Source organism: Mastigoproctus giganteus, chromosome 7, assembly GCF_048544385.1.
Source record: "Mastigoproctus giganteus isolate SK-2022 chromosome 7, ASM4854438v1, whole genome shotgun sequence".
NCBI classification, from domain to species: domain Eukaryota; kingdom Metazoa; phylum Arthropoda; class Arachnida; order Uropygi; family Thelyphonidae; genus Mastigoproctus; species Mastigoproctus giganteus.
Genome location: NC_143581.1, coordinates 51,494,923 through 51,518,450, shown reverse-complemented (window position 1 = coordinate 51,518,450; position 23,528 = coordinate 51,494,923). Strand labels below are relative to the sequence as shown.

Genomic DNA, 23,528 nt, shown 5'->3' with positions numbered 1-23,528 from the left:
AAATTCAATTTGAGGAAAGACAGATGTAGGATAGACGTGCGGAAATTTGCCTTTAGCCAGCGGGTGGTTGGTTGGTGGAACAGACTTCCATCCCTTGTGGTGGAGGTTGATAGCCTAAATAAGTTTAAGGCTCAGCTGGACAGGTATTTTGAACGAACAGAGGGGTGAAGTGGAAGTGGTTTTTTTTTTTTTTTTTTGGTGATGCTGCATAAGCTTGCTTTCTTGCATCAAATGCCTCTACTAATGCTAATGCTAAATGCTAACATCATGGCAAGATCCAATCTTCCTTACATTTCGAGGTTACAGCTCTAAAACGGTGTTCACGGGCTGGCCGCTAGTTAGTACACTGGACCGAACCTATTTGTAACTCTTTAGGAGGCTTCCGGATCAGCTAGTGTATAATCTTGCTACCTCTACTCTGCCAGATAGTGGCTGGAGGGAGTCTGAGTAGTGTGTATGCGGGGGGGGGGGGGGCATTGACGAGGCCACGTTATGTCAAGGATCTCGGTATATTCTTACCATGTGTATGCCATATCCAAAAATTTCATTACTTCATATAGCTTGCCCCCCCCCCACTTTTTCTTACTATTGAATACACCATGAATTGTCAAACAAATAGAGTAAGCTTATCTGCGAAAAGATCTAAGCCTCCCAAACGCTTCCTAGTTCATTTCACAAATATACGTGGTCTCAGTTCTAATCTCAACGACGTCCATTTCCACTTGTAGTCTGCTAAACCCCATGTACTTTTTCTGACTTTTTATAATTGGTTATCCAGTTTTCTCTCTGATCACTCACTGAGGGTGATGGTAGATGGCTCTCTGTTTTCTAACTTCTACACTAATGCTGGCATCTCTCAAGGTTCAGTTCTTTCCCCCACTCTTTTTCTCTTGTATATTAATGATCTTTTTCCATTGACTGGAAATCCTCACCATAGTTTTGCCGATTATAGCACACTGCATTCCACTTTCCATTTTGAGAAACCTTGCCCTGCTCAATCAGCTTCAACTTCTCAAATATCCACTACCAATTCCTTAAATGCCGATCTCCAGATAATTCTCCAGTGGGGCAAAGAGAACTTAGTTGATTTCAATCCTTCTAAAACTCAGCCTTGTCTTATATCTCGCAAAAAGGATTCTTCTGCTCCTATGCTTATCTTTGGTGACACTCTAATTTCTAGGCAAAATGATATATCTCTTTTGGAGATTTGTTGTTATTGTTATTTGGTTTTTAGGAGCATTAGCAACTAAGGCCATATTGCTCCGAGAATATGCGGTGGTCATTCCCTGACCTCTCTGCATCCTCTGTATTTAGTGGTGATGGGCTCGAACCCTGGTCTAATCAAGAAGCATGTGCTACGCACTGCTGCTCCTTCCCACCTGGCTACGGAGGCACCTTTTTGGGGATTACCCTGACTTCTAATCTCTCTTGGCACAAGCACATTACAAATATTTCTTCCTCTGCATCTAAAAAACTTGGTTTTCTCTTTCGTTCTCGGCGTTACTTTCCTTCAAAATAGCTGTTTACTCTGTACAAATTGCCAATCCACCCTACCATAGAATATTGTTCCCACAACTGGGTTGGTGCATCCAAAACCTCTCTCAGGCTTCTAGATTCCATTCAGAAGAGGGCAGTTAGGTTAATTAATGACTCCTCTCTAACTGAGTCTCTCCACTTGCTCTCTCATAGACGTACTGTTTCTGATGCATGCCTTTTCTACAGATACTTCCATGGGCACTGTTCTTCTGAATTGGCTTCTATAATTTCCACTCTCTCTTTCAAAAATAGTCTGAACACGTGCCGCCACCAGTCAACATCCATTTACTGTCCAACTTCAAACTCACAGAATCAACTTTTCATCTTCCTTGTTTATTCATTCAACTGCCGTTTTCTGGAACAACCTTCCTTCATACATATTTCCTGAGAATTACAGTCTGCAGAAGTTCAAGTCTAATGTCAACAAATGTCTTCTTTCATTTTCTCAACCTCCCAACCCAAGCACAGTACTAATTACTATAGGTTCTAATATCTCTCCTGTTTGGGGTTTTCATAAAAAAATAAAATAATAAAATGGTGATTACCTTTAAATCACCACATATCTGGGCACTCATACTTCTGATAGTACTCTGTAGGCAGCAGCAGTGCGTAGCACACTGATTAGACTGGGGTTCGAACCCATAACCACCAGATACGGCGGATGCGGAAAGGTCAGTGGAATGACCACCACATATCTCTGGAGCAATATGGCCTTAGTTGCTAATGCTCCTAAAAACCAAATAACAAACAACAAAGCATAGCACACGCTTCTTGATTAGACCGGGGTTCGAGCCAGTGACCACCAAATACGGAGGATGCGGAACGGTCAGGGAATGACCACCGCATATCCCCGGCGCAATATGGCCTTAGTCGCTAATGCTTCTAAAAAAAAAAAAACGAAAAAAAAATAGCTTCTGATAGTGGTTAAGAGGATGTTCTCCATGTTTGCTTTTTTTCTTTTTTGTGGATGGCATATGCAAGAGGTATTGAAGGCAGCATGTTTCCCTTGTGTAATAACACATCCTTTAAGGCTAACCTTAGAAGCATCTGTAAATAGTCACCATTCTTCAGGAATGTGCCCCATGTTCATTGCTGCCATTAGACCAATAACATCCTTACAAATACTGAGTTCATCTTCTGTTTGGTAGAATTTATCATAGTCTTTATTTTGAATATGAAATGTTGTCACTTTCACAGAATGTTCTAGAAGATTCCACTGTTGTAACCTGAAGGCCAAAAGTTTTGCCTTATTCTTCGATAGTTCGAGATCCTGATGAGATCATTAAGCTCACTTTCTGTGATCTTATGTGGATCAAATGGATAAAGGTTTGGACAAGATGGTGGATCCCTTGATGTAGATGGCTGCTGTACTTCATGTATATCAAGTTGATGTTTCAGTATCTTCATCAGAGTGTACAGAAAAATGGTCGTGTCGTTCAGGAATAGGTAGTACTTCATTGTGTGGCACAGGATGAATTGCAGATTGTATATTTGAGTATGTCACTGTCAACTTCATTGTGTGGCACAGGATGAATTGCAGATTGTATATTTGAGTATGTCACTGTCAACTTTTTCTTCTTTGTCATCCCATTTCTAATAGGAGGCACCATACAGAAGTAATAGTCTGTGACATCATTTGTTGGCTCCCTCCATATCATGGGCACTGCAAAAGGCATAAAACGTCTCTTTCGATTCACCCACATGTTGCATTTTGGTGAACAGGTAGTGCAGCATATGTGTGAGCCTAGTTCTTGTCCACTTCTTGTACCCAAAGTACAAGAAGTGGCCTTTTTTTATGGCTTGAGTTAAGGGATGCTTTCTTGAAGCTAATATGACTTCTCCACATATGTAACAGAAGTCATCTGGACTATTCACACAGTTACAGGGCTTATTAGTCTTATACAACACATACTGCACAAAAAGTTGGAATCTCACAGAGAACAAATCGTCCAGTACCCAGCCGTATTCGAGGATTAATGCAACAGTATTGAAGACACGTTTGGGGCGACAACTTGTGTGATGCACAGAGAGGCAACAGTTGATGATCACCTGATAAGAGCGTGGTGGTATTAAAGTTCTGATTCTGATCCACTTGTAGGTTATACTTAGGGTTGCCAGATTTCTATGATTGGATTAAAGGACACTCAAATATAATTAATGCTACCACTCTCCAAATCTCACTCCACCACCCCTTCCCACCCCAAAAAAGGAAAATTGAATGATTTTTTTTTTTAGTTATAATTAAACATTTTGTTTATATTTTTTAGATTTTGGTTTTCCATGGGGAAGGATATAGATTGATATATAAGTATAATGAACGATATGGATGATATAAAAAGCATGAATTGATCCAGATATTTTAATACAAGTCTGGTGTATTAATTAACATCAAGCTAAAGTAATTTTAGGTAGGTGGAAAAAAGCAAAAAATAAAATATCCTAGTTTAATAGCTAAAAATCATTCATATTGAACATATTTTGTACTACTTCGAGCAGCCTTAAGAACTTCAGGATCATTTTTAATTTTCTCAGAAAAATCTACCAATTATCTTTAAAATTGAAGTCGATCATTAGTTCACTTTTTATGAGTGAAACTGAACATTCAACCTTAGGGACTCACATCTGGTGTGAGTTTGGGCTTGGCACACCCAGTGTCCTGAGGCTGGATATCATCATTCTTCTCTTTTTTGATGATTTACTTCTCTCTTGGTAACTCAGAATTTTTTTTTTTTTTACGTGGTGCAGCAAAAGCCTCAGACTTCCTTGCACCATGTGGCTCTATAATAATGATAATCTATTTCGCCCATCCCTTCATTTTGAGTTCATTATGCTAAAAATCCTTTCTGAATTTGCTGAAGTCCCGGGCACTGAAAAAACTTACGCGATGACCTTGAAAACACTTGAAAGCTTAAAATCAACAATTCAAAATTAAATGCCATTGACTTGAAGTACTCAAACAAGTTTTAAATTTGACACAGTTTCATAATTTGTTTTCAGTACTGAAATCTCATCAAATAAATCATTCATATCCAACTTTAGTTTTTCTATTAATTTAAAATATTTTGCTACTTCAACAAATGAGTCATAGTTAGGAAAACCATTTTTAAAGCTTAATTTGCTGAGTTTCAAAAAAGTGGTATTTTTATTACAGTTAAATTTCTTTCCTAAATATTTCAATGCAGTATTATAAAATGCTTTGAAATTATTCATCACTGTGCTTTTAACTACAGGATCTAATTTCTGAAAATGCTGATGAACTTGATACCCAAAAAATTCTTGATCAAGACATTCACGTGAATCTTCAGTGAATTTTTTAGATCATTCATTATATAAAAAGTATCACTACACATGTTTCATTCTTTTCAAGCTCTTATTTCTTTGCAAATTATTTCGATCGCATACATTGAGAAAATAAAATATAATTTTATAATTATAGGGACCGCTGTTGAATTTTCATTAATTTGAAGGATTTTAAAAGCTGTTTAGAAGTCTTTTGGTTTGCTTACGAAATAAAAGCTCAAAGTCCTCCATGAAAGCAAAATTCGTTCTTCGTTCTTTACATGGTTGTAAAGAAAGCCATGTAGTTGGTACATGCCTTAAAATTTCCTTAAACTCTGTTTTGGAAAACTCATGAAATTCTTTAAGGTTATCCCTTCTTTTATCTGAAACAGAAAAATGACCATATATTTCCAAGGCAATATTGACCATATATTTCCAAGGCAATATTGACCATATATTTCCAAGACAATAGTGACCATATATTTTCAAGACAATATAAATTACCAAAAGCATATTTAGCTAAATTATGAATAATGTGAGCATGCAGTTTTCTTTAATTACATCTTAATTTAATTTCTTAATATTTTGGAATAAGGATTTATTACTCCTAAATTGCAATCCATCTGCACTTTCATCAGCATTTTCAAAAAGATCAACTAAGTAGTTTGTAGGACCATGTCCTTTGTTGAAGTACTGATTTGACGAAACATTTTCATTTCTATTAGAAGCATCAATCTGTAAACAAAAAAATAATGTTAGATCATGATGTTTTAAATCATCCAAAACAATTTACAATGCTTTTTTACCTAAAGCATTACAAACAATGGCAGCAGATTTAGTTCTTCCACATGAAAAATGAAAATTAAGGACAAATTGCATCCTTTCGTGTTTCAATAAAGGACATGGCAGTTTGGTGCAATTTTTGAATCATTGTAAAGTTTATGGTTCAATTTCATGCTACAATCTAATAAGTTATAAGAATGGTGATGCTTAATTGAATAATAAATATGAGTTATTTCAGCTGCAGTTGAATCCTCTTCTTTCGTATTCTTTTTCACAAGAAACCTATCAAGATTTGAAGAATTTGCCGGTTTATGAGCTTGAGTAATTGCTAAGATGCCCATATAACCAACTTTAAATACATTTCTGCATAGGAGACATCTTGCGTCATGAGGATCATTTGTTGAAGCTAGCCATTCGTGTTCTTGCTCCCAATTTTTGTTATAAGAATAAAACCTCCTTTTTTGGAGGAAATTCCATTTTTGATAGATAAAAAAAATGTTTGTATATAACATGAAATATGTAGGTGCCTATAACCATATAAATGAAATGATAAATGTTTCTTTGTAAAGTTATAGGAAAAACAGTTTAAACAATGCCATTGAACTCCATATTATAAAAAGTGATTTTGCCGATACCTATAATTTTATTATCTACCAGTCGCACAATTTTCGTGAAAATTAGATCATGGCCACACGGGTGCAAGTTTTTATGCTTTTTCAAAAAAATATATGATTTCATCGAGAAGTATGAAGTTAAGTGCGTGGTGTTCATGAAACTACATGTATGAGCTGGAGAGGCTAGAATAGGTTAGGATTATCTCTTTATGATTCATTTCTCAGTGGCAGATTTTACATTTGAGGGGGTTTTTAACATATCCCCTGTTAAAGCTTCGAAATGAAATTGTAATTTTTTATCAGTTTGGGGGGTCCCTGTGCATGAGGGGTCCGAAGCATATGCCGCTGCCATTACAAGGCACAGGCATTGAGAAATGAAAATTAAGGACAAATTGCATCCTTTCTCGTTTCAATAAAGGACATGGACAGTTTGGCTAAAATAAAGGATTGTCCTTTGAAATAAACGACATCTGGCAACTCTAGTTATACTTGTCACGCTCTAATTGGCCTGCAGTATGCTTCTACTTTCATTTTTGTTTTTCCCAGTTTTTGTCTCACCAATCTGACTCAGCATTTCAATTGAGTGTATTGTTTTAGAATCTGTGCTACAGATTCTATAAGAAGCTTAACTAAGAGCATAACCTCTGCCCACTGCTTGTCCAATCTGTCCTTTATGTTATAGTCATCACATACTCAAATCTGCTTCTGCTCTGTCAGAATGATGATATTCCTATAATGTCTATAATGTTTCCGATATTCCTATAATGTCTGCATTTGATGATTTCAAACTTATACTTCAAATTGTTCTTGTTTATACTCCGGCATGACCACCAGGTCAGTAGAGTTTATAACAAATCATTAATGTAAACGATAATCGTATTTAGCAGTCACAGGCTTGAATCCTGGTCCACTCAAAGAGTGCATGCTTTCATTTTTTTCTAAATTCGTATTTTATTCTCATCTAGATAGCATATTAAATTTTTGATTTATATTGAAATAAATAAATAAACAAACTGTTCTACTCAGATGCCAGTAGTGTTGCTATATGTGTAAAATATGTTGGCAGTACAGCATATTAGGGAATTCCAGAAAGTATTACCCCAGGTTTGTTTCACAGAACTAAATATTCATATAGTAATATTACTCACTGTTTCCAACATAATATATAATATCATAAAGTAACATAAAGGCTCAGGTAAGTGATTATTTTGTCTTATTAAATAGATCTGCTGGGAGAACTGATGGGCTGTTCATGCTCCTTTCGATTGAGTTATAGTTAGTCTCCTTAAAATGCATGCGAAAGGCTTCAAAACTATTCATATTTTGCACCACTTTTATTCTGGCTTGGACTCTAAGCCTAAACTTTGTATTATGGTTTTACTAGAAGGAGTACTCTTTTGTATTTTGACTGCATTTTTTTATTCATTTTTAAAATGTTTATTGCTGTGGTTGAAAGTTGTGGAGAAATGCTCAATTAGCCTGCAAGGGTTAGCACTCTGCTGTACAAAGGGTACTAGGAAAGTTTTGCAATATGACGCAACAATGAATCACAGGAAGCTGCTTGTTGCTGCATGTTGTGACATGTTCATACGTGCATAGTAGCCGCCGCGCCAAGTCGATGGGCTCAGTTATTCATTAGTAGTGAGAGTGTAAAGTGCTTGCGATGGCATCGTGGTCACGAAATGAGATAAGGACAGTTTTGCGGTATAATTTCGTGCGTGGTTTAACCATAGACCAGTGCTTAGAAGAAATGACTCTTGCACTAGATGATGATTGTCCACATCGTACAACGATATTCAGGTGGTATAGAGAATTCCAAAGGGGAAATTTCACTCTGGAGGATTCTGAGAGGCCGGGAAGGCCACGAACGTCAGTTACGGAGGAAAACGTTACTGCTGTGAGGAAAATGCTTGACGAAAACAGGCGAGTGACCTACCAACAGATAGAGGATACTTTGGGCCTAAATGCACCAGCAATTCGTTCGATTCTGCAAGATCATTTGCACGTGAAGAAACTTTGTTCTCTCTGGGTGCCGCATCAACTGACTGAAGAGCAGATGACACGACGTGTGACTTGGTGCCGGGAGATGTTAAAAAAGTTTGATAAGGGACAATCTCGGTATGTGAACAACATCGTGACAGGTGACGAGACTTGGCTGTACTATTACGATCTGCCGACCAAGGCTCAAAACAAAGTTTGGGTCTTTGATGATGACGACACACCCGTAATTGTCAGAAAATCCCGATCTGTAAAGAAGAAAATGATAGCTGTATTTTTCAAATCGAGTGGAATTGTGGAACGTGTCGTTTTGGACACGCAGAAGACAGTCACAGCTAAGTGGTATACTGAACAATGCCTGCCTAAAGTAATTGGATCTATGAAGAACCTGCGGCCAAAGTCAAGAATGGACACCTGGTACCTCCATCACGATAATGCTGCAGCTCACCACGCCAAAGCCTGCACCGAATATTTGACCACGACAGGACTGAAACTTCTCGAGCACCCTCCCTACAGTCCAGACCTTGCTCCCTGCGACTTTGCACTGTTCCCGCATGTGAAAATGACGCTAAAAGGGAGGCGGTTTTCCAGTGATGAGGACCTTCTGCGGGCTTGGGACAACGAGTGTGCTTTACTCCCTAGTGAAACTTGGCAGAACTGGTTTAAAGATTGGTTTCGGAGGATGGAGAGGTGTATTGAATGTAGAGGAAATTACTTTGAAAAAATTAAATAAACAAAGCTGTATTGCAAAACTTTCCTAGTACCCTTTGTACATATAAACTTGTGTAGCATAGTTTATTTTAGAGATATTATTTTCTCATTACTATTTTTTTTTAGAGATAATGTACTGTTTTAATAAGTTGCAAAGTGTAATAAAATTAAAAGTTTTTCTCCCCTTCTTAGATACCATCAGATGGAGATTGGTAAGTACAAGACATTTTTTTCTGCTTTTGCTTTTGCTTGCTCTTTCTATGATTATCCATGATAGATTTTTCAAAAGCGTAAAATGATAAAAATTAAAGATTTTTTTATTTTCAAATTCAAGAATAAACTTTTGAGTTAAGGATTAATAGAATTAACTTGAATTAAAGTGCTGTATAGGTAATAAATTAAACTGATAACCAAATACTTTTTTTTTTCATTGGTAACCCCAAACTCTAAAGTTATTGGAAGCTGTAGACATCTAAAAATGCATAGGAAGAAATATTGCTCCAAAGAACAGAAGTAGAAGGGATAAATGAAGAAAAAGAAAAGTTGTCCAGTGTGTTTAGAGTTGACCTGTGAATGAATGCTAACTATCTGATGAACTACATGTTCAGATTGGTTTTTAAGAAGAGGAGAGAAATACAGATGCTAATTCAGAAGAATGGTATCAAGTGTAGAAAAGGCATGCATCAAAAAGTGACAGTGTGTACACTGCCATGCCTTGTCAACCATAAAACACATCCTTATCAACTGTCCTCATTACCACACTGTAGGACTGTAGCCTTCAAATATTTGTCAACTTTATCTCAACCATTAACACTGCATCAGTTGATGGGAAACAATGCCAACTTGACTGAATTCTAATTACTTAAAATGAATTTACCTATATGATCACATTTAATTTATTCCTATATCATTTCCTACCAGTATATAATGGACAGGTGCAATATGGCTGGAGAAGTTCTTGTGCCATTAAACCCTGTTAACAACAACAACTTCCAGATTCTTCCAATCTCTTTCTGTTCAGAAAACCAAGTAGACATTGTGTTCATATGATAGGTGATAAGTGGTGATTTAATAAGACTCCCAACTCAAGAATTTGAGGAAAGTTAGATGCTGATAAGTTTTTACCTTTTGTGGAAATATGGATGGAGGAAATATGAATGGAGAGAAGTTGCAGCCAATAAGTTTGGAAAGAGACCAGTAGACACCTGACTACTATTTTGACAAGATGCAAGTTTCCTACCCTTGGACTTTACAAAATCAAGTTTTGATTTATCAGTAACTGTTGAAAGCTTTATCATAGGTAGAAAACGTTCTTACTATATTTATAGAAAATTATGGTTTAACTTAGTTGACAAGAGTGTAGAAGAGAATGAGGAATAAGGGATTTTGTGCTTACAAGAATAATTTTTATGACACAGTCTATTAGGATCTGGTCATTTGAAACTAACCTCTTAAAGAGGAAGCAAAACCACACTTTATTCACTTTTTCATTATTGCAGTGCCAAATGGCAATGACTATTCTGATAATAGTCGTGGGTGAGAGGCTCCTATGGAGAAGAAATTGCAATCAAATTTTCATCTAAGCTACTTTTAGGTACCTCAGATGAAATGTATAATTTGAATAGTTGTTAGAGCAAAAATCAAGAGTATTAGTTCTGCGACTGGGATTATATGATATTTTAGTAGCTAAAGTAACAAATTGCATATAGTCATTAGCAGCAGCTAAAGCTTCAACATCTCTGCCTGCTCCTCAGATTGTACATAGAAAATTGAAACTAGCTGAAGTTATGCACATTAAAATAACCAATAAACCTACTTAAATGTTAGGAAAGCATCACTAGAGAAAGTTGAATTTTGTGTGATTTGTCACATTGGGAGAGTGATAGAAACAGCAAATGAATTTGACAGAATGTGTTAAAGATATTTTCAGCCAAAGAATATCAGAAAGAGTAGACTATATTAGAAGCATCTCAGAAGGAATATCAGATGGTCCTTGAGTTTGTCACAGACATTCTCTCAGATATGCCAGACAAGCTGTACTTGCTACCTGGGAGTCTAAAACGCTGATGGAACTGATATTCGGGTGACACTCAAGTCAAGTAGACCCAATTTCGGCGAAGTCCGGACGGTGTGTGACAGCCAAATCCTCTGCTTGCACCTTCACGATGGTGGGACTGTTAGTAATCCTGGGTATAACTTCCATGCACAAGTACATGGTGGGTGACCACCCAGGTGTGAACCACTAGGTGGTAGATGACTCATCAACCGATGAAATACCACCACTTTGCTTATTGGAGGCTTAAAGTGGTGGAACCCATGGCTAGTCTCTAGAGCTAAGTTCCAATCAACCCTTCCCTTTCTCTTCCATCATGCAGTATGACTGATGACTTTTGAGGTTATGATGAATGTCGTGGCGAGATCCAATATTCCTTACATTTCGAGGGTACAGCTCTAAAACGGTGTTCGCAGGCCGGCCGCTAGTTAGTACACTGGACCGAACCTATTGGTAACTCTCTAGGAGGCTTCCGGATCAGCTAGTATATAATCTTGCTACCTCTATTCTACCAGATAGTGACTGGAGGGAGTCCAAGTAGTGTGTATGCGGGGAGCATTGTCGAGGCCACATTATGTCAAGGATCTGGGTATATTCTTACCACATGTACGCCATATCCAAAAATTACATTACTTCATACAGCATGTCCCACCCACTTTTTCTTACTATTGAATACACCATGAATTGTCAAACTATAATAGAGCAAGCTTATCTGCGAAAAGATCTAAACCTCCCAAGCACTTCTTAATTTATTTCACAAATATACGTGGTCTCAGTTCTAATCTCAACGATGTCCATTTCCACTTGCAGTCTGCCAAACCCCATGTACTTTTTCTGACAGAATCTCAGTTATCGGTTGATTCAACTACTGCTCATCTCAGATGCCCAAATTATTCGCTGTATGATTCCTTTCGCCTCAAAGGTGGTACTTGTGCATATGTCCGTTCTGATATTCCCTGTCAGAGACTTGGCAATTTGGAATCTCCTCTCTTTGATCTTCTCTGGCTTAAAATCTCTCTGCCTCATTGTGTCAAATTCATCTGTTGTCTCTACCGTTCTCCCAACTCCACTAATCACTTGGAACTCTTTGATTTCCTCTCTTTGCAACTTGACTTTCTGCAGTTAAACTTTCCTAACAGTAAGGTAATTTTTCTTAGTGATTTTAAAGTTCACAACTCCAGCTGATTTCTCTTTTCTAGTCACACTGACCCAGCAGGTCGAGACTGAGGCTTTTGCAATTACTAATCACCTAGCACAGATTGTTCATTTACCTACAAGAATACCGGACAATTCTAATCATACAGCCAACACACTTGATCTTTTTCTCACAAACAACCCTTCTAAGTACACGGTCAAAGTGAGTGGTCCTTTAGGCACCTCAGATCACAACTTGGTGATTATCTCTTCTCCAATGGAACCTTTATCTCATGGCTATTCCCACCCTCTTGTTGTTTGGCATAAAAAGAATGGAAAATGGGATGACCTGTGAGACTTCTTTTCTTCTTTTCCCTTGGTCTGATTACTGTTTCAAAACTTCTGATGTCAACTTTTGCTCAGATCGTGTCAGTGAAATTATTCTTGCAGGAATGGAATTCTTTATCCCACACTCCACTTTAAAATCTCTTCCTTTATCTAAACCTTGGTTTTCCAATAAATGTGCTAAGGCTGTTCAAGAGAAGAATGGTGCATATTGTAATTGGGTTGTTTCTAATTCTTCAGTTTCATTTTCTTACTACACCAAAGCTAGCAACAATTGTAAAGCAATTATTAATCAGTCCAACTAGATTTTGAACAGACTAAGAGTAGAAAACTTGCTTCTTGACCTAATGGTAGCCGAGCATTCTGGTCTCTTGCCAAAGCTATTGGCCGCAACTTTTGCCCGTCGTTGCTCCCACCTCTGTCCAAACCAGACGGTTCTGTTGTCAATTCATCCAAGGATAAAGCTGACCTGCTAGCATCCCATTTCTCTTCCAACTCATGTATTAATGATCTCGGTAAAACACCTCCCACCATTCCCAACACGCTCCATTCAATGCCTCCTGTGTTCTCACATCAAAAGGATGTCAGAAGGATTTTGATGAATCTTGATGCTAAGAAAGCTCCAGGTCCTGATGGTATTTCTCCACTTGTTCTCAAAACCTGTGCTCCTTAACTTACTCCTATTCTTTGCCGCCTTTTTTCACTTTCTTATTCCAAAGGTAAAAACCCTTTTGCTTGGAAATTTGCTCATATCCAGCCAGTTCCTAAAAAGGGTGACAAATCCCTCTTATCCAATTATTGCAATTACTTTCTACTCTTTCTAAAGTAATGGAGAAATCAATTAACCGCCAACTCTTAAACTACCTAGAAACCTTCTGTCTGATAAACGATCGCCAGTATGGATTCTGTCAGTGTCGATCCACTGGTGATATTCTGGCTTATTATACTCATTTATGGACAAATTCAATGGAAAAGTTTGGTGAAACACAAGCAGTTGCTATTTTACATCTCAAAGGCTTTCGATTGTGTTTGGCATAAAGGTCTTCTAAACAAGCTTCCATCTTATGGTTTGCCAACTGTTTTTATAATTGGTTATCCAGTTTTCTCTCTGATCACTCACTGAGATTGATGGTAGATGGCTCTCTGTCTTTTAACTTCTCCACTAATGCTGGCTTCTCGCAAGGTTCACTTCTTTCTCCCACTCTTTTTCTCTAGTATATTAGTGATCGTTTTCCATTGACTGGAAATCCTCTCCATAGTTTTGCCGAATATAGCACACTGCATTCCACTTTCCATTTCGAGAAACCTTGCCCTGCTCAATCAGCTTCAACTTCTCAAATTAGAGGCCGCCGTAGCCTAGTGGTCAGGCGTGCGGGTGCATAAGTACACGTGCCTTGAGTGACCGGGGTTCAAGCCCGTGACTGCTGAATACGGTGCTGTGTCTTGTATTCTGTCTATCTTGTGAACTCCTCTGACCGTTTGGTCGTCCCGGAGTATAAACAGAAAATTTATTTATTTATTTATTTTAAATATCCATTACCAATTCCTTAAATTCCGATCTCCAGATAATTCTCCAGTGGAGCAAAGACAACTTAGTTGGTTTCAACCCTTCTAAAACTCAGTCTTGTCTTATATCTCGCAAAAAGGATTCTTCTGCTCCTATGCTTATCTTTAGTGACACTCCGATTTCTAGGCAAAACGATATATCTCTTTTGGGGATTACCCTGACTTCTAATCTCTCTTGGCACAAGCACATTACAAATATTGCTTTCTCTGCATCTAAAAAACTTGGTCTTCTCTTTCGCTGTCGGCGTTACTTTTTTTCCAAACAGCTGCTCACTCTGTATAAATCGCAAATCCGCCCTGCCATGGAATATTGTTCCCACATCTGGGGTGGTGCCCCCAAAACCTCTCTCAGGCTTCTTGATTCCATTCAGAAGAGGGCAGTTAGGTTAATTAATTATTCATCTCTAACAGAGTCTCTCCACTCGCTTTCTCATAGACGTACTGTTTATGCTGCATGCCTCTTCTACAGATACTTCCATGGGCACTGTTCTTCTGAATTGGCTTCTATAATTACCAATCTCTCTTTCAAAACAGTCAGAACACGTGCCGCCACCAACCAACATCCATTTACTGTCCAACTTCAAACCCACAGAACCAACCTTTCATCTTCCTCAATTATTCATTCAACTGCCGTTTTCTGGAACAACCTTCCTTCATACGAATTTCCTGAAAATTACAATCTACAGAATTTCAAGTCCAATGTTAACAAATATCTTCTTTCGTCTTCTCAACCTCCAACCCAAGCACGGTACTAAGTACTATAGGTTCTAATACCTCTCGTGTTTGGGGTTCACATAAAAAAAACAAAAAAAAACATTCATTGAGTGGTGAGTTTGTTAAAGGAATTTTAATAAACTTGTTTAGGAACACTGATGTAGTGGCCCCGGGTGCCAAGCATTATAGTGATCAAGTGAATCATAGAGCATTTACTTACTCCAGGCCACAGTTCTTTAGTTTAAAAATTTTTTGCACTTTATTTAATAAATAACATAGTCTTACAAATTGTAAGCTAGTTTCAGAAAGTTAAATAGCCTTTCTTTTTTTGTTTAAACTAACACTAACTTACATACCGCTTGGTCACTCTAGCAGCGCTGCTCCTGCTAGTGGATTTCTTCTCCCAGGTTACCGGCCCTGCCATGGGGCCAGTAACCTGGGAGAAGAAATCCACTCTCCCAGGGCTGAAAGGAGCAAAGATGGATAACATAATGTTTCTACCTTTTAGAGCCATCGTGCTCAAGAATAGAGACAAATCACACAGATAAGGACTTTTCTCAACCGAAGAGGTTGAAAACAACCCCTGAAGATGAGGAGATACCAGCTTTTCTCATATTACATTCATTATCTGACCAACCTGTGAGTATATTATCACCATTCCTTGTGAAAAAGTGCATTGAGACTGCAGCAGGTTCACCTAAAACAGTTAGGCGACTCCAGTCTGGTGATCTTTTGGTTGAGATTACCCAACCTCAACATTCTGTTAAGCTATTAAAGCTCACAACATTTGCAGGACAATTAATAAAAGTTACTCCCCATACCATCCTAAACCCCTCTAAGGGAGTAATAATGGAATGGGATTTATTAAATGTGTCAGAGGAGGGAATCATCAAAGAGCTTCACAAACAAAAGGTCATCCATGCAAGGAGAATTGACTCAAAAATATGGTAATCTTGTTCCAACAAGGAGCATAATTCTCACTTTTAACACTCCTAGCTTACTAACGTCTGTGAAAGCAGGCTATTTGCATTGCCGTGTCCGACCATACATCCCAAATCCCATCAGGTGCTAGGTCTCTTTGAAGAAGCTCAGCTTGACAGTGATCATTAACTACTCTACCAATTTTAACATCATCTGCAAATTTAGACATCACGGCCTCTATCCCTTCATCGATGTCGTTTATGAAAATTAAAAACAACAGTGGTCCTAATACTGATCCTTGGGGAACCCCACTTCTTACATCAACCCAATCTGAGGAAATAGCCTTTTATCACAACCCTCTGCTTCCTGCCCTGAAGCCATCCTTCTATCCATCTAAGGATTTTCCCCGTGAGTCCAACATGTTCCAGCTTATAAAGCAACCGCTCATGTGGGACTGAGTCAAAAGCTTTGCTGAAATCTAAATAAACAATGTCAAAATTATTCTCTAAATCCAGCTCGTGAGTGACCCTTTTGAAATACCGTACCAGATTTGTTAAACATGATTTTCCCTTTACAAAACCATGCTGAGGATCCTTGAGAATTTCCATTCGATTCAAATGATCCTGAATTCCACCATTGATCATTGCCTCCATGATTTTCCCTACTCCTGAAGTCAGACTGACAGGTCGATAATTTCCAACTTCACTTTTAGAGCCACCCTTATGTATGTGAGATACATTTGCACGTTTCCAATCCAAGGGAATCTCCCCAGAGTCTAGTGATGCTCGCATAATTAGCCTCAATGGTTCAATGCACTTGCTAGCCGCCTCCCTTAAGATTATAGGGTATATTCCATCAACTGCAGGAATCTTCCTGGTCTGTAGGCTCGAAAGTTTTTTCATTAAATAATCTTGCGAAATTTCAATATCATTAATTACATATTTTTTTAACTTCGCTCCCACAATTTCCCATTGCCACAAAAGGTTTTTCATTTGTAAATATCGATGCAAAATAACTGTTGAGTTCATCTGCAACGGCAGCTGGTGTATTTAATACTGTCCCTTACGTTTCCCTTATTTTTCCCTTACGTAAAGGTCCGATTTGGTTTGTCCTGCTCTTCTTGGCATTTATATATGTGAAGAAGTCCTTATCTCCCCCTCTTTGCTCTGTTTGCTAGTGATTTCTCATAATCTGCCTTTGCCTGTCGAATCTTTTCTGTGGCTCTATTACACATCACCTTGTAGCTGTTATAGGCTTCAGTGCTTTTTATTTCTCTGTAACCTTTCCATGCCACCTTTTTCTGCTCAAGTAATGTGGCAACATCACTATTTATCCAACTTGGAACCCTACTCGTGGAGTATTTTTTTTTTTAATGGTATACAGGGTGTTTCAGTTAAACGTTTCAGAACTTCTAAGAGGGGTAGGGTACATCCTGACAACTCGAAATCATATAGCAATGTGGGGTCGGAAATGCTTTCCTGAAGCGGTGTTGTACACAGAAGCACCATAAAGAAAAGAGACCGTAAGTGAGAAATCGTTTTAATAATACATGAAAAGAAGCAAAAGGTACATGGATTAAAGTAAGTGTTCGAAGTTTCTTCCACGGGCTACAATGCACACCTCACATCTCCGACGCATGGACATCCGAACATTCTGGAATACTCCAGGCGAATTTCGAATTTCTTGAACAAGAACGCCAAGTTAGTAGGATGGATGATTACACGAACGCAGAGTTAGCCGATATGCATTTGGCGTACAGGGCTGCAAATTGTAGTGAGCCAGCCGCACAGCATTTGTATGCGGAACGATATCCGATGAGGCGTATTCCCAGTCGTAATTTCTTTGCAAGACTGCACCAGAGGTTAGCTGAGAAAAGTTCATTTGAAAGAGCTGACAGGGACAGGGTAAGAACAGCACGGACTCCAGCCGTCGTACAGAATGTGCTGCAGCATGTACAGGGGAATCCAAGAACGAGTACACGAAGTCTAGCAAACGCAGTCGGGGTTTCCCATTGCAGCGTCTGGAGGATTCTCCGAGAACAAGACATGCATCCGTTTCACGTGCAGCGTGTCCAGACACAGGAACCGGAGGATTATTCACCTCGTATTGCTTTCGCACAGTGGTACCTTGGAAAATGTGCTACAAATCCCTTTTTCCTGCTGAAGTGTTGTTTTCCGATGAGGCATCCTTCACAAGGGAAGGAATTTTCAACACGCATAACGACCATATCTGGGCGGTCGAGAACCTGCATGCAATACGACGTCGTGCAGCACAGATTCGATTTTCGGTCAATGTATGGGCCGGTATTGTGGGAGATCACCTCATCGGACCTTACCTGTTACCGTGTCGTCTAACCGGACCTATCTACTTGATCTTTCTGCAGCAAGTATTGCCACAACTTTTGAGAGATGAACAGATTTCTGCATCGACGCAACAGACAATGTGGTTCCAACACGATGGAGCCCCTGCCCATTATAGCGGAGATGTTCGTAACTACCTGGATGTCACATTTGGTCAACAGTGGATCGGACGTGGTGGTCCCGTGCTTGGGCCTGCTCGGTCACCCGACCAATTATGTCTTGATTTTTATTTCTGGGGTCATATGAAATCGCTAGTTTATGACACCCCTGTTGACAATGCTGAGGAGCTGGTTGCAAGAATCGCAGTAGCTGCCGAAGAAATTTGCCTGGAGTATTCCAGAATGTTCGGATGTCCATGCGTCGGAGATGTGAGGCGTGCATTGTAGCCCGTGGAAGAAACTTCGAACACTTAGTTTAATCCATGTACCTTTTTGCCTCTTTTCATGTATTATTAAAACGATTTCTCACTTACCGTCTGTTTTCTTTATGGTGCTTCTGTGTACAACACCGCTTCAGGAAAGCATTTCCGACCCCACATTGCTATATGATTTTGAGTTGTCAGGATGTACCCTACTCCCCTTAGAAGTTCTGAAACGTTTAACTGAAACACCCTGTATATGCATTCAAGGCATCTGTGATTAATGTTTTAAAAGCCTACCACAGTTCAAATGTATTCATTTTTTGCACGATATCTACCCGGTTAATAGAGGCCATGTAGTACCTTAAGGCATTGTAATTTCCTTTTCTGAAATTAAAACCCATTCCTTTGCCTTTTACTTCTGCTACCTCTCTCGTCATCATCCACCGTAGAACTCCGTGGTCACTTCCTGCTACTGGTTCCTCTACTGTCAGCCCTGTTATGTCATCTGATTCATGTGTGATGATGAGGTCTAGGATATTCTTTTCTCTAGTACTTTCCCTGACATGTTGATACAAATAACAGTCATCTAGTTGATTTAAAAATTTTGTTCCCCATGTCGAGTTTCCTTCCCATTTACTCTAATCAATTAGAGGCAAATTGAAATCACCCATAATAAGGCATTGACGCTTACTTGCCCATTCCATTTGCATGTAGAGGTTTTTGTCATAATCTTCACAATCACCTAATCTATAGATTACTCCTACTCGCATTATACCTTTTTGTTTCCAACTATCTCACACCATACAGACTCTATACTAGCATGTGAAATGTCTGAATCCGGGAAAGCTATCGTCGCACTCAGGCTGCTTCTGATAAGAAGCATTACCCCACCACCCCTTCTATCTACCCTATCCTTCCTAAATACATTATACAAGCTGTACTTAAACTCATCATCCCCAATTTCCAATGGTCACATTCTGTTGGATCCCTGGTCATGTTGGCATCCCAGGTAATGAAAGTGCAGATTGTGCTGCTAAACATCCTGATAATAGATCTTTCTGCCATCAAAAAGTGCTATACACTGATTATAGATCCATTATTAGAACAGCATGTTGGAATCAATGGGCTGAACTGTGGCAACTCAAATCAATAACAGACTATTCCAGATTAAAAAAAGAACCTCTAGTTTCATGAGAATCAGGCGAGAAGAAGTCATTTTGGCAAGACTCTGAATTGGTCATTCATATATATAACTCGTCTGTTCTTGCTTAGGGGAGAGAATCCTCCTCAATGTTCCTTCTGGCAATCCCAATTAACAATCAAATATATTCTCATAGTGTCCTCAATATTCAAGTATCCGGAAATCCAGTTTTCCCTCTCTAGCTAACTTTCAGGAATCTATAACTTTACAACATATACTTGGCAATTGTGCACATTTCAAAGCTCTGTTTCAATACTTGACACGCATAAATATATATAATCGTCTCTGATAACTATAATATAAAATATTTAGTCATAAGTTAATAGTGAACAGGCACAATGTATGGCCCAGGAGACCCTTGTGCCAAAAAATTCTCAGCACAACAACAACTGATGTAGCATCAAGTAACATTCAGAACCATCTTAAATCAGCAGATCATATATTCCACAAGATGCTGAAAGCATTTTACAGTGATTGTGGTCCATTAGGCTTAATCACATTCTGCATTTACCTTATTGGGTGCCGGAGAATCAATCCCAAATAATACAGCATACTTGAACATCGTTGCCAATCCAAGTGTGTTCCTTGCTCGTAGTTCATCCATCTAATAATAGTTATTTCCAACAGGATGATGAAGGGGGCATACTAGATTGAGTATTCTCAACTAGATTGAGTGCCTAAGGCATGTGCTGTTCCTAGCATGGATTCTTCTTGTTTCAGGAAACTGTCATGAATACACTTGCTACACCATCAGGTTTTCCACCACTAGCTTAGTGTTAATGCCTTGAAGATGGGTCCTTTGATTTGTGTTGCTATCACCATACCCTGGTTGCTGCTGTCAGCATGTAACAATTGGAACCAAGCATAGGGACCAAGCAACCTTTCCCTTTTCCATTTCTTAAATGTCTAGTGTCACTGTGCCCATAGCTTTTTTTTTTTAGCTGATAAGTGAAACCCAGTTAGGGTGCCTACTGCTATACCCCTTCTATGACAGGGTCCAATGTTTTGTGCATTCTAATATATCCCTTTGCACACCACTGTTATACTGTACATTTGTTTTCACCTTCCATTGCTATGCTTTGGACATTGTTTTGCATTATCTTGCTATGCTGTGGACATTGTTTTGCATGAATACCCCAGCAGAGAGGCAGTGTTCATGAGACTTGCTTCAGCATGTATCATGGACACTGAGAGGCACCTGTACATGGTGAGGAAACTGACCAGTGATGCTGATGGGCTTCTAGATTAGTATCACTTGGGTTCAGTGCCCATACCTTGGTTCCAGAGTTAACTCATTGGAATCTGGTATGTGCAGCCATGCACCGCAACCCGTGAAATTAAGAAAGGGGGTTTCTGGTGGATGAGGGAGCCCATCCCTAATACACCACTTTGGCCCCTGCTTTCACAAGACAGGAGGTCCTGGACCAGCCTAACTGGCATCACTCAGCAGGTAGTTCTTACTGCTACGGGAAACTTCATTCCAGTAAGTCTCTTTCCCTTTGGTTCCAGACAGGATCAAGACATATTGGATGTGTGGATATGATGCTCTAAGTCAGGGGTTGCCAAACTTCTTTGACCGTCGACCCCTTCAAGAGTTTCTTGACTTTTTATCGACTCCCTCTACTTTACTATTACGTAATTATAATAGGACAAGCAAAAAAGACGCTTATGTGAGTTTTTAAATTGTTTATTTTATAGTTAGTGTTTATTGTATAAATATCATACTTATTTAAATATTCCTCCAATCGCTGAAAAATTGTCAACCCCGTTCCATCACTTTCAAGATATTTTCCAAATAAAAATTCGTCAATAATTTGATGTTTGGTTTTACTATAATATCTTACATAAGCCATAAGAATAGAAGAACTATCGAATGTAGATTCATCAAGTTGGATGGAGAACTTACTATTTTTGAGTTCTGATACTGCAGTTTTTTCTACATCTTCAGTAGCCATTTCACCAATACGTCTTTTCACGGTATTCACACTCAATGGTAAGCATTTTAAAACAGGGCCAGAATCTTTTTTCATTATTATTTCAATTACTTCTTTGATTGCGGGTATAACAATGTCCTATATGGTTTTCCTTTTTTCGCTATATTAAAAGAAATATTGTAGGAGGCTGTTAATCCTTGTTTATTGTCAGCTTCGGCAGGTGCTTTCATAAATGATTTTATAGTTGGTCAATGTGTGTATTTCTCTTTCAGTTCTTTAAAAAAAAGTCAAGATCTTTTTATCTTTCATATCGGGATGGAGTCTTTGAAGATGATCTTTCATTTTTGCTGGTTTCATTGCATTGTTACTAAAAGTTTTTTCACAAAGAAGACATATAGGCCTCGTTTCATTTATTAATGAAGCAATAAACCCAAGTTTCAAATATTCTAACGAATATTGTCTGCATTTCTTTTTAGAATCTGAAGCTGCCATTGTGGTTACTGTGGTTGTAACAAAATAGTCAGTAAGCAAAAGTAATAAGTCTAAATAATATACCTACTCACGTATTTCTATAGGATGTACAAAACTACCAGCCCTGCTCAACTCTTCAACATAGAGAAGTTTAGTTCGTGAATAAATAACGATTGAATTATAATATGTATGTTGATGAATTTCAGAACATTAACGCTCACTTGTATGTGCAAAAATGAGACTGGGATCGAATACGTGTAAGTAAATAAGCAACCGTGCATGTGTTGCAATCTCGCTCCCGCTGCACCAGCTGGGCGGGAACCACCAACATCCATTTATTGGTAAATACGTCATTTTGGCCTACTTGATTGGCCTCCGTAACTATTTTCATGACCTTGCTCCATCTTACAGTTCCTATTCATGTCACGGTTCCCACGATTCACTCTTAATTGCATTGTCATTCAGGATGGAGCTAATCCAAGTTAACCAAATTAAATATTACCCGTACAATGATCTCTTATATTTTTCTATCAACCCCTGAGCCCGAATCGACTCCTAACAATGTTATATCAACCCCTGGGGGTCGATATCAACCAATTTGGCGACCACTGCTCTAAGTGAACTTGGGATCCCATTTGCATATGCAGTACCTGCTATTTGATGAGCATCCCCTCATAGAGCTCAATGGTGGGTACTTAGGGCATCAAAAATATATTTTTTCCCCTATGAGTATTTAAAATCCCTCTTCTTCTTGGGCCACAGAAAAAGAAGGGGAATTTTAAATTCAAGGCTCTACCGAATAACTTAGATGATACAGACAACACTTGTATAAGAAGACCTAGAACTGAGGATATGAAACCATCAATGACCCCAACTTTTCCTCATTATTCATTCTACTGGAGAACAGGAAATAGAGAAAATGTCACCCTTCTTCGTCCAGAAAGGATTAGACGGGTTGACAGGATCTTCAAAATCTGTGAAAATGCTACAATTTGGGGATGTTTTAGTGGAATCGTCATGTGCCAAACATGTACAACAAATTTGGAAAGTCACATCCATAGTGGGAATACCCATCACTGTAAACCCCCCATAAAACTCCAAATTCTTCGTGTGGTGTCGTATCAGAGTGGAATCTTCTAAATGTCTGAAGAAGAGATCTGCTCTGAAATAAAACATCAAGCTGTGACACCTGTCAAGTGAATATCAATGCTCAAGGATGGGAACCTCATTCCCACTCAAATTCTTCTCTTACATTCAATACTCCACGACCTCCAAGTTACATCAAGGCAGCCTACTTAAGTAAGGATGTACATTCCAAATCCACTGAGGTTTTTTTAAATGCCAAAAGTATAGGCACTCACAAACAGCCTGTCGTGGCAACCTTGTCTGTGCTTGATGTGGTTCCAAAGACCACGAGAGCAAGGAATGCCCAGCTTCAAAGCCAATTTGTACAAATTGCCAAGAAGAAACACCTTGCATGCTCTCAAGGATGCCAGCAATGGAAGGAAGAAAATGAAATTCAAAAATTTTGAAAACAGAGCTGAACA

The 23,528-nt window shown here is 38.7% G+C and overlaps 1 protein-coding gene across 2 annotated transcripts in view; it reads left to right on the top strand.

Moving 5' to 3' along the window:
* Positions 1-23,528, top strand: part of LOC150082890 (deubiquitinase OTUD6B-like) — a 373,124-nt gene that overhangs the window by 273,221 nt on the left and 76,375 nt on the right. For both annotated transcript variants that reach the window (XM_090376893.1, XM_090376895.1), the window contains one exon: positions 9,114-9,133. In XM_090376893.1, the coding sequence (XP_090233019.1) occupies positions 9,114-9,133 (20 nt within the window). The remainder of the gene's footprint in view (positions 1-9,113; positions 9,134-23,528) is intronic.